Source organism: Eucyclogobius newberryi, unplaced genomic scaffold, assembly GCF_026437365.1.
Source record: "Eucyclogobius newberryi isolate DKJ021-1_F unplaced genomic scaffold, fEucNew1.0.hap1 SCAF_21, whole genome shotgun sequence".
Taxonomy (NCBI): domain Eukaryota; kingdom Metazoa; phylum Chordata; class Actinopteri; order Gobiiformes; family Gobiidae; genus Eucyclogobius; species Eucyclogobius newberryi.
In genome coordinates, this window is record NW_027315846.1 from 23,294,317 (window position 1) to 23,306,490 (window position 12,174).

The 12,174-nt window shown below is 41.5% G+C and overlaps 1 protein-coding gene across 2 annotated transcripts in view; it reads right to left on the reverse strand.

The window, feature by feature from the left end:
- Nucleotides 1-2,613: 2,613 nt before the first annotated feature.
- crlf1a (cytokine receptor-like factor 1a) overlaps nucleotides 2,614-12,174 on the reverse strand; it is a 31,484-nt gene continuing 21,923 nt past the window's right edge. The window contains exons 8-9 of one of the 2 annotated variants that reach the window (XM_072458064.1): nucleotides 6,626-6,807; nucleotides 2,614-4,667 (exon numbers count right to left, since the gene is read on the reverse strand). In XM_072458064.1, coding sequence (XP_072314165.1) covers nucleotides 4,644-4,667; nucleotides 6,626-6,807 — 206 coding nt within the window. In that variant the 3' untranslated portion in view covers nucleotides 2,614-4,643. Of the gene's footprint in view, nucleotides 4,668-6,621; nucleotides 6,808-12,174 lie in introns of both variants that reach the window. The other variant, XM_072458065.1, reaches the window with a different exon arrangement.

A 12,174-nucleotide genomic window follows, 5' to 3' on the forward strand; every position in this document is an offset into this window, starting at 1 on the left:
TGGGTCCCTGCGCATGTGGGGGTGGATGGTAACGAAATGGCTGATGCACTGGCTAAACGTTCCCTTCGGCGGCCATCAATTGATGTGGCGGTTGAGTTAAGCAAATCTGAAATCAAGCCCGTTATCAAGAGTCATGTGGTCGGCCTTTGGCAGGAATTTTGGAGCCACTGTGTTACTGGACGGCATCTCTATCACATACAGGGTAGTGTGGGTCCTTGCGGGTCTATGGGCAGGAACGCGTGGGAGGAAAGGGCCTTCGCCCGCATGAGGATTGGCCATACTGGACTCAATTGGTCACTGAGTAGGATAGGCAAACATCCGACCGGTCTGTGTGGTCACTGTCGGGTGCCAGAGACTGTCGAGCATGTGCTGATTTGCTGTGAGGCTTATGATAGGGAAAGGGCCGGGTTGGCCTTGTGGTTTCGGAATAATGGGCGGGAGTTCAATCTGCGGAACGTTCTGGCGATCCAGTCACAGGGTTTGTGTCAGGCTGTGGTTGCTTACTTATGTAGCACAGGGCTGGGTAAACGTTTATAGAGGTGGGGGGTGTTGGAGACTGAGCCGAGGATGAGGAGCAAGAGGATGTTCTAACGCGCTTGGACTTCATGGGCCTAGAAACGCCAAAGTGATGGAAGAAGGACTTCTAAGGGATAAAACGACAAAGACGTCCCATGACCTCATGGGCTTTGTAAAACAACAAAGACGTCCCATGATCTCATGGGCTTTGTACTTCCAAAGCACCGAACGTCAAAGAGGGCGAGGAAGGTGAAGAAGAGTCTCCCTGGAATAAAGCCGGTTGGTCTCTGACACAACAACTATTCTAGTCACAAAAACACATCATGACCTCATGGGCTTTGTAACGCCAAAGCGATGGGAGGAGTACTTTTACGGACTACGACAGAGTCTGAGGACTACGAAACGTCTGAGGAATAAAGTCTGGCGGTAATGCAACACTCGGATGCCAACCGCCATAAAACAACAACAACAACAACAACAACACACTCGGATGCCAACCGCCATAAAACAACAACAACAACAACACAACAACTATTCTAGCCACAAAAACACATCATGACCTCATGGGCTTTATAACGGCAAAGCAATGGGAGGAGTACTTTTACGGACTACGACAGAGTCTGAGGACTACGAAACGTCTGAGGAATAAAGTCTGGCGGTAATGCAACACTCGGATGCCAACCGCCATAAAACAACAACAACAACAACAACAACTTCTATTGGATGCAATGACGAAGGCATCTCATGACCTCTTGGGCTTTGTCAAAGCATTGGAAGTCAAAGCACTGGAAGAACAACTTTTAGGACTACGACAAAGTCTGAGGAATAAAGTCTGGCGGTAATGCGACACTCGGCTGTCGACTGCCATAAAACAATAACAACAGCAACAACAGTCTAAGGAATAAAGTCTGGCGGTAATGCAACACTCGGATGCCAACCGCCATAAAACAACAACAACAACAACAACAACAAAGTAAAACAGACATCACGAGTCACGATTGATCTCACACATGGTGATGTGAGAGAGAGGGACCAAACTCAAACCGCTCATCTCTAACTGAGGCTGCACAGGGGCCCGGGACAGGGGCCCAGGACAGGGGCCGCACACTGTTCACTCCAAAGTTTCACGTCAGAGGTTCTGGACGAGACGGCGCTCGTCCGGACCGGGCTGGTGTAAATATTAAACTTATTATCTTTCATTCAGACATATCGTGCGCGGGGCAGAGCTCTCGTCGTGAAAAGAATGCCAAAAACTTGATCTATCTCTGTGGAGAATGTTACAAAGTGCCCAACCGTGACCAAGAACCTTCCGCGGCGCTGCTGTAATGTGGTGGCCGTACAGTGACATCGCCATGGAGACGTCTGGGGGTTGTCACATGGTGTTTGCATGGCTCATATGGACGACAGCAGCAGCAGCAGCAGCAGCAGCAGCAGCAGCAGCAGCAGCAGCAGCAGCAGCAGCAGCAGCAGCAGCAGCAGCAGCAGGTCATACTAATATGTGCATCCTACTCCACACATGTAACTAAAGCAGGCTCTTCAATATTAAAGACGTGATCGTGTGTCCTTCCTCTTCATCACGTCACGGACCGGCCCAACATTTAACACAGACACCGGAGTCCTTCTGGAAGCTTCTCATTATGCACACTCTTAATGAGGAGGATTAGGTTAACACCGTGTGAACAGCTCCACCTGCTGGTCAAAACTGTACTCTTAATTAAATAATAAATACGTCAATGTTTATGGGAACAAAGATTATTCCAACACATGAAGGTTTAGTGCAGGCATGTCCAAACTACGGCCTGGGGGCCAAATGCGGACCTTAGACCAATTTTTGTTGGCCCGCTCGCTTCCTGCTAAGTTGGCCCAAACAACAAATAGAAGTACTTTTACTGTAAAATTGGAAAAATTCAAGCATTTTGATGTTATACCAACCTAATACTAATGATTCAAGTCTTATGAAAGGTGTGGAGGCTCATCAAAACTATGTCAAATGTAAAACTTCAAATTAATCAGTTTTCAAATTGTTGTTTGTGGCCCTTTGCTCCAGTTTCAAAATGCGGCCCTCAGTGAAAAAAGTTTGGACACCCCTGCTTTAGTGGATGCAAAGTGTCTAACGCAATTCGATACAATATTTAAAAAGTAGGGCTGTAATAATTATAATAAAACAACACATTTTGGAAGATGTTTGGAAGGAATGAGGAAATGAAAAAGCCTGCAGGTAAACACTCAATCTTTATACAGGGTTTTATTATGTGTCTTGTTTTAGTCGATCAGTTTGTATTTCAGTCCTGTCTCAAAAATCTAATCTTCAATAAAATCACAATATTGCAAAATGTGTCTGATTTTTAAAAATATTTTTCCCTTATTGCGTATAACAAAACCCAGTTACGAACAGATGTTTTACTTGTCTTTTACACATACAAACAGTAAATACAAATACGTATATACAGTACATAATAAATAAAACATAAGATCACTGAAGGACTACAAAGACCAAATGACACTGAACTGTACGGACCCTTCAGAATGCTCTGTCTGAATTCTGGAATAGAGGATATTTTCAACACGTTTTAACTGAGACCAGATTAAAAAGATATTGATTTAAGTCTTAATAACAAAAAATAAGCAACACATTTGAATTTCCAGAGTAGAAATGTCAGTTTCGATTACAAACAAAGGAAAAATACTATTTTCTAGCCTCAAAATTGTATTTGAGCTTCACAAAAAAAGGACTTGCAGCAAAGAATGTTATATATATGTAGATAAAAGATAAAATGTAAAACTGTTACAATTATATCATCAGTGCTATTTATTTCTTATCTTTGTATTGTTTTCATGTACACAGATTATTTATAGAGGCCCGTTTTCCTTTTATCTGTCGTTACTCTCCGATTTGGAACTCTGACTTACGAGCGTTCTTGTGCGTGGATTGCAAAAGCCTAATGAACTGTATATATTAGTACGTTTGAATCAATAGCACATGTTTTTTCTTTGACCACTGTTTCCTTTCCTTCTAGAGAAATGATTACATATTAGACAACTGCTATAGCATTTGATATCGTTCTGTTCAAATGAACTGAGCGCTGGTTTTGCCTTCATCAAAATCCTAAATTTCGGTTATGATCTCCTGCATACATTTGATAGTTTTTTCAGTCGCTTTGACGCTCATATCTCAATTTTGTTACACATTCCAAATTGCCACTTTACGTAGAACCTAAAACACAAATTATAGAGCAATTGTATCGCGTTCTTTGTATGTTCTACAGTCTGTCTACTCAAAAAGCGCACATTCTGATCCAGGAACATGACCACAGAACGCACAACAGAACGCACAATATAAATCTGCAGGAGTTGTAGAAAGCGCAATGCCCGGAGAGTATCTGAACCAGGTTTAGATCCAAAGACTCCATTGTCCTGGTCTGAAACAGTTCTGAAATCAGATGCTAAAAAGAAAAAAACAACAACGCTTTTGAATATATCTGCAGCATAAACCTCCCTCTCAGACTGTGTGATGGTCCTACAGGTCTCTAACTGATGACTGTGTTTCTATTTTATCCACAATTCCAACCGTTTTGCAAAGTGTGCTATAGATTTTCCAGATTTATGAAAAGTTTCAGAAAATATGTCAAAACCGTCTTGATTATTCATATTCTGTGATATTAGGTATGAGGTTAAATCCCAGTTTCTCTATTGAAATCACATTATGTTCCTCCATTCCAGAATTTAGACTGTTTTTTCTTTACAAAGGTTTAAAGGGTCTATATCTCCTCCTACAGCACCGACAAACATGTGAAATGTACAATGGAATAGGCCTTCAGTCTTTACACTTTAACATAATTTAAGCATTACAAAAAACCTTTACAGTTTTAAATACGCTGCTTGAGCTCAGTACAAATATAAGTCTCACGTCCACGCAGTACGGCGACGCGGCCAGCAGATGGTGCTCTGAGTCCGTGTTCTCCTCTGTTTCTCCCTCCGGCCGGTTGCACTGTCTTCGCTTGTTTACACTCATTTCCCAAGTGTCTTTTATTATGAATTGTGGCGACAGTGAACCAAGAACCAAAGTCAAGTAGAATGCGATCCAGAAGAACAGTTTGCTCCAAAAAAAGTCCATCCGAGATCCCACGCTACGACTTATCCCCTTGTAGAACCTAAAACGGAAACCACAAATTCACTTTTCACTTCCCGACTTTGTGTTAAAACCAGTGATGGAAGAAGTACTATATTTAAGAGTTTGGGGGTGGAATTTAGCATTATATTTTTCATTATTTTTAGTGGCAAATGTTTAGTTTTGACAATATATTTATGACTTTCAGGCATGGTTATGGTGAAGATTTGGGTTGGAATTAGTTTAATGTTTAATAATCCTTTGTTCAGTTAATATCAGGCCTTGGAACATCAGAATTTTAGAATTTTTCGGCAAATTTTGACTTTAGACAATATTTTATTTCACGACCAGGGTAAAATTAAGATTAGGGTTAAGTTTAGGAAGCGTTCATTTAGTTAGGTTTAGAGCTTTAAGCAGATAGTCCCACTATTTGGATGTTTGAATGTACATTGTGTCATTTGTCACATTGTTTGGTTCTGTTTGTTTGTTGAAAAAATTCTAGCGAAAATTCTGGGGATAAAAATATGGACAAAATTCTGGACAAAATTTAGGGAGTCCTGGGGATTGAACTCAAAACATTTAGAGAGAATGTCACCATGAACTTGCTAAAAAATTGCAGGAAAATACTCTATGGAAAACTATATGAAAGCTACTTCTACATTTCAGTCCAGGTAAAAAGAAAAAAGAAAAAAAAGTAGTAGTAGTAGTAGTAGTAGTAGTAGTAGTAGTAGTAGTAGTAGTAGTAGTAGTAGTAGTAGTAGTAGTAGTAGTAGTAAAGTACATATAGTTAATAATGTTATATGCATATGTTTATATATTTTTAACACAGAAATATCATTAAAAGGAGATTAAAAACAGACTTAAACAAGGCTAAATTAGACTGAAACAGAAAAACCATGAATAAAAGTCAACCTTTTTCATCATTTTCATTTTAAAACAGTACATTTCAGTCGGTGCGATATTTGAAAATGTTTTTTGAAACGATCATTTCTGTTCTCTTGAAAAACTCGAAACATGTGTCTGACGGAGGATTCAGCTTGTTGCGATATCAATACATGCGTTCGCACATCCGGGAACTTGTGCAGCGGCAACCGAGTCCACCATTTTGAAAGGGGCACAACAGCACATCTACTACATACGAAATCCAGGAAAATATGAGGCCAAAATGCCAAAAACCTGCGTTCTGTAAGGTCATTGTTCTGTAAGGTCATTGTTCTGTAAGGTCATTGCTCTGTAAGGTCATTGTTCTGTAAGGTCATTGCTCTGTAAAGTCATTGTTCTGTAAGGTCATTGCTCTGTAAGGTCATTGCTCTGTAAGGTCATTGTTCTGTAAGGTCATTGTTCTGTAAGGTCATTGTTCTGTAAGGTCATTGTTCTGTAAGGTCATTGCTCTGTAAGGTCATTGTTCTGTAAGGTCATTGTTCTGTTAGGACATTGTTCTGTAAGGTCATTGTTCTGTAAGGTCATTGTTCTGTTAGGACATTGCTCTGTAAGGTCATTGTTCTGTAAGGTCATTGTTCTGTTAGGACATTGCTCTGTAAGGTCATTGTTCTGTAAGGTCATTGTTCTGTTAGGACATTGTTCTGTTGGGACATTGCTCTGTAAGGTCATTGTTCTGTAAGGTCATTGTTCTGTTAGGACATTGTTCTGTTAGGACATTGTTCTGTAAGGTCATTGTTCTGTAAGGTCATTGTTCTGTTAGGACATTGCTCTGTTGACTGACCCAGAAATGAGAGCTTTGTCGTGTACCTTAGTTTGCCGTTATCGTCTAAAGAATCAAAGTGTTCGTAGCTCATTATGCCGTAGAAAAGGATGCAGTCGTGCTGGTTTTTATATATTGCGTGCCCCTTTTAAAATGGCCGCTATGGGGAAGTCCCGGCTGTATGATGAACGCATGTATACTGTGCAACCCAGGTACTCTCCCTATCGTAAGTTCCACCACTGGTTAAAACGGTGTCGGCGTCTGTCGTCTGTCCCGTTGCCGTAGCGATGCTTACCTACCTGGTTGCGGGTTTTGTGGGACTTCTGCATGAGGCCCCTCCACTGGTCGTACATCTTCATGGACATGCTGCTGCAGCCGTAGGCGTGTTTGCGCACCCAGCCGAAGAACTGCTTGAGCTCGCGCCGCAGGGTCGAGTTGGAGTCGGCGCTGGACTTGGAGTCGCACGAGCCGCTCACGATCGCTGAGAGCAGAGGCGTAAGAACACGTGAGTAAAACGGTCACGATCGCTGAGAGCAGAGGCGTAAGAACACGTGAGTAAAACGGTCACGATCGCTGAGAGCAGAGGCGTAAGAACACGTGAGTAAAACGGTCACGATCGCTGAGAGCAGAGGCGTAAGAACACGTGAATAAAACGGTCACGATCGCTGAGAGCAGAGGCGTAAGAACACGTGAGTAAAACGGTCACAATCGCTGAGAGCAGAGGCGTAAGAACACGTGAGTAAAACGGTCACGATCGCTGAGAGCAGAGGCGTAAGAACACGTGAGTAAAACGGTCACGATCGCTGAGAGCAGAGGCGTAAGAACACGTGAGTAAAACGGTCACGATCGCTGAGGGCAGAGGCGTAAGAACACGTGAGTAAAACGGTCACGATCGCTGAGAGCAGAGGCGTAAGAACACATGAGTAAAACGGTCACGATCGCTGAGAGCAGAGGCGTAAGAACACGTGAGTAAAACGGTCACGATCGCTGAGAGCAGAGGCGTAAGAACACGTGAGTAAAACGGTCACGATCGCTGAGAGCAGAGGCGTAAGAACACGTGAGTAAAACGGTCACGATCGCTGAGAGCAGAGGCGTAAGAACACGTGAGTAAAACGGTCACGATCGCTGATCTCTAGCTATGATATTTACCTAGTTTCTTTCAAATTTCAAGATAAGATAAGATATTCCTTTATTGTCCCACATGAGGAAATTTCATTGGTGCAACGCAGTAGATACAGATGTAGATACAGAAGAAAATGCACATTATTAAACGATTAAAAAATGTTCAGCCGATATCAGATATTTGTCTTGGAGTTTTATCGCACAAATTGAAGAAAAGTTGCAGTTAAGTTCACAAATAAACTTTTTGCTTTGGCATAAATTATAGGCCGTGTCCGGAGAGCCGCGGCGCGGTCAAATGGCCGCGCAGTTTCCGGGACTGCGGCATTTCCCTTATAGCCCGTTATAGCCTCATGGCTAACCCTAACCTTAACCTTAACCTTAACCCTAACCCTAACCTTAACCTTAACCCGGCGCGGTCTAAAACGGCGCTAAAACTCGGTCAAATAGCGGCGCAGTTTCAGGAGCCGCGGCGCGAGGCCGGCACAAAAATAACATGGCAGTTTCGGCCGCGCGCCGCGGCTCTGCAGACACTCCCTATATTAAAATCAAATGTATTAAAACAATGGGACGGCCTATCACTATCTGAGTGTCTCTCAACACTCTTCTCAATCACACACTTCCTCCTCCTCCAGGGAAATGAGTCAGTTACTAGTATTTTAGAACTCAAATGAACGTCGAACTTTCTAATATTGATGCAATTTGACTTAAAATGACTTAATTTCAACTGCAACATGAGAATCTTTAAATATAACAGTGTATTATTGATAACAGGTTTGTTCCTTCATTAACGCTGCTGTTTAAAGTGTGTTAAGTTAGTTTTATCTTCCGTCTCACACATGAAATAAGACTAGATTCAGCTGCTGTTCTGGTTCATATTGTGGATGATATTAATAATACTTGTTTCCACTGAATGTCGTTTTAAAGTGATTATTATAAGAGCAAAGGTAGTGCCTGTCCACAAAAGCACAACATGAACCTTTGTTATTGATTACCAGAATCTTCCATCTTGAAGTCGTTAGCATAAAGCTGCTACCAAACATTACACACAAAGAATGTTTGCTTTAGGATTTACTTTGATTTATTTGGATTTGACCAGAGAATCTGCCAAAGTGAATCTGAGAAGCCTTTGTGAGGCTCATCAGGACCAGCACAACACAACATACAACACAACACACTACATACAACACAATCTGAGAAGCCTTTGTGAGGCTCATCAGGACCAGCACAACACAACATACAACACAACACACAACATACAACACAATCTGAGAAGCCTTTGTGAGGCTCATCAGGACCAGCACAACACAACATACAACACAACACAACACACAACATACAACACAATCTGAGAGGCCTTTGTGAGGCTCATCAGGACCAGCACAACACAACATACAACACAACACAACACACAACATACAACACAATCTGAGAGGCCTTTGTGAGGCTCATCAGGACCAGCACAACACAACATACAACACAACACAACACACAACATACAACACAATCTGAGAGGCCTTTGTGAGGCTCATCAGGACCAGCACAACACAACATACAACACAACACACAACATACAACACAATCTGAGAGGCCTTTGTGAGGCTCATCAGGACCAGCGCAACACAACATACAACACAACACAAAACACAACATACAACACAATCTGAGAGGCCTTTGTGAGGCTCATCAGGACCAGCACAACACATCATACAACACAACACACAACATACAACACAATCTGAGAGGCCTTTGTGAGGCTCATCAGGACCAGCACAACACAACATACAACACAACACACAACACAATCTGAGAGGCCTTTGTGAGGCTCATCAGGACCAGCACAACACAACATTCAAAAAAACACAACACACAACATACAACACAATCTGAGAGGCCTTTGTGAGGCTCATCAGGACCAGCACAACACAACATACAACACAACACACAACACAATCTGAGAGGCCTTTGTGAGGCTCATCAGGACCAGCACAACACAACATTCAAAAAAACACAACACACAACATACAACACAATCTGAGAGGCCTTTGTGAGGCTCATCAGGACCAGCACAACACAACATACAACACAACACAAAACACAACATACAACACAATCTGAGAGGCCTTTGTGAGGCTCATCAGGACCAGCACAACACAACATACAACACAACACACAACATACAACACAATCTGAGAGGCCTTTGTGAGGCTCATCAGGACCAGCACAACACAACATACAACACAACACACAACACAATCTGAGAGGCCTTTGTGAGGCTCATCAGGACCAGCACAACACAACATTCAAAAAAACACAACACACAACATACAACACAATCTGAGAGCCCTTTGTGAGGCTCATCAGGACCAGCACAACACAACATACAACACAACACACTACATACAACACAATCTGAGAGGCCTTTGTGAGGCTCATCAGGACCAGCACAACACAACATACAACACAACACACTACATACAACACAATCTGAGAGGCCTTTGTGAGGCTCATCAGGACCAGCACAACACAACATACAACACAACACACAACACAACATACAACACAATCTGAGAGGCCTTTGTGAGGCTCATCAGGACCAGCACAACACAACATACAACACAACACACAACACAACATACAACACAATCTGAGAGGCCTTTGTGAGGCTCATCAGGACCAGCACAACACAACATACAACACAACACACAACACAATCTGAGAGGCCTGTTTGTGAGGCTCATCAGGACCAGCACAACACAACACAACACACAACATACAATGCAATACAACATACAACACAATACACAAACAAACACACAATACACAACACAACATACACACAACACAACATACAATACAACACAATACAACACAATACAACATACAATACAACATACACACAACATACAATACAATACAACACACAACACAGTATACAACACAATACACAAACACAACACAATATACACACACACACACACATACAATACACACGCAACACAACACACATACACCAGTACTAAACTAGGAACTAGGAATAAATCAAAACTAAACCAGGACTAAACCAGGATTTAACCAGAAATAAACCAGCACAAATCCAGGTCTAAAACAGGACTAAGTCAGGGTTAAACAAGGGGCCACATTAGCATTAAACCTGGACTAAACTAGGCTTAAACTAACCAGCAATAAATCAGGATTAAAGAAGGAATAAACCAGGATTAAACCAAGTCCAAAGAGTGATTAAACCAGGACTAAAGAAGGAACAAACCAGAACTAGGACTAAAGCAAGTCCAAAGAGTGATTGAACCAGGGCTCAGCTAGGACCAAACTAGGAGTAAACAAGGACTAAACCAGGAATGAACCAGGACTAAACAAGGAATACATTTGGATTAAACCAGAACTACAGGAGGAATAAAACAAGACTAAACCAAGTCCAAAGAGTAATGAAACCAGAACTAAACTAAAATCATGACTAAAGAGTACTAAACCAGGACAAAATCATGACTTAAGAGCACTAAACAGGACAAAATCATGACTTAAGAGCACTAAACAGGACAAAATCATGACTTAAGAGCACTAAACCAGGTCAAAATCATGACTTAAGAGCACTAAACCAGGTCAAAATCATGACTTAAGAGCACTAAACAGGACAAAATCATGACTTAAGAGCACTAAACAGGACAAAATCATGACTTAAGAGCACTAAACCAGGTCAAAATCATGACTTAAGAGCACTAAACCAGGTCAAAATCATGACTTAAGAGCACTAAACAGGACAAAATCATGACTTAAGAGCACTAAACAGGACAAAATCATGACTTAAGAGCACTAAACCAGGTCAAAATCATGACTTAAAAGCACTAAACCAGGTCAAAATCATGACTTAAGAGCACTAAACAGGACAAAATCATGACTTAAGAGCACTAAACCGGGACAAAATCATGACTAAAGAGCACTAAACAGGACAAAATCATGACTAAAGAGCACTAAACCAGGACAAAATCATGACTTAAGAGCACTAAACCAGGTCAAAATCATGACTTAAGAGCACTAAACCAGGTCAAAATCATGACTTAAGAGCACTAAACAGGACAAAATCATGACTTAAGAGCACTAAACCAGGTCAAAATCATGACTTAAAAGCACTAAACCAGGTCAAAATCATGACTTAAGAGCACTAAACAGGACAAAATCATGACTAAAGAGTACTAAACCGGGACAAAATCATGACTAAAGAGCACTAAACAGGACAAAATCATGACTTAAGAGCACTAAACCAGGACAAAATCATGACTTAAGAGCACTAAACCAGGTCAAAATCATGACTTAAGAGCACTAAACCAGGTCAAAATCATGACTAAAGAGCACTAAACAGGACAAAAGCATGACTTAAGAGCACTTAACAGGACAAAATCATGACTTAAGAGCACTAAACAGGACAAAATTATGACTTAAGAGCACTAAACCAGGTCAAAATCATGACTTAAGAGCACTAAACCAGGTCAAAATCATGACTTAAGAGCACTAAACAGGACAAAATCATGACTAAAGAGTACTAAACCGGGACAAAATCATGACTAAAGAGCACTAAACCAGGTCAAAATCATGACTTAAGAGCACTAAACCAGGTCAAAATCATGACTAAAGAGCACTAAACAGGACAAAATCATGACTTAAGAGCACTAAACCAGGTCAAAATCATGACTTAAAAGCACTAAACCAGGTCAAA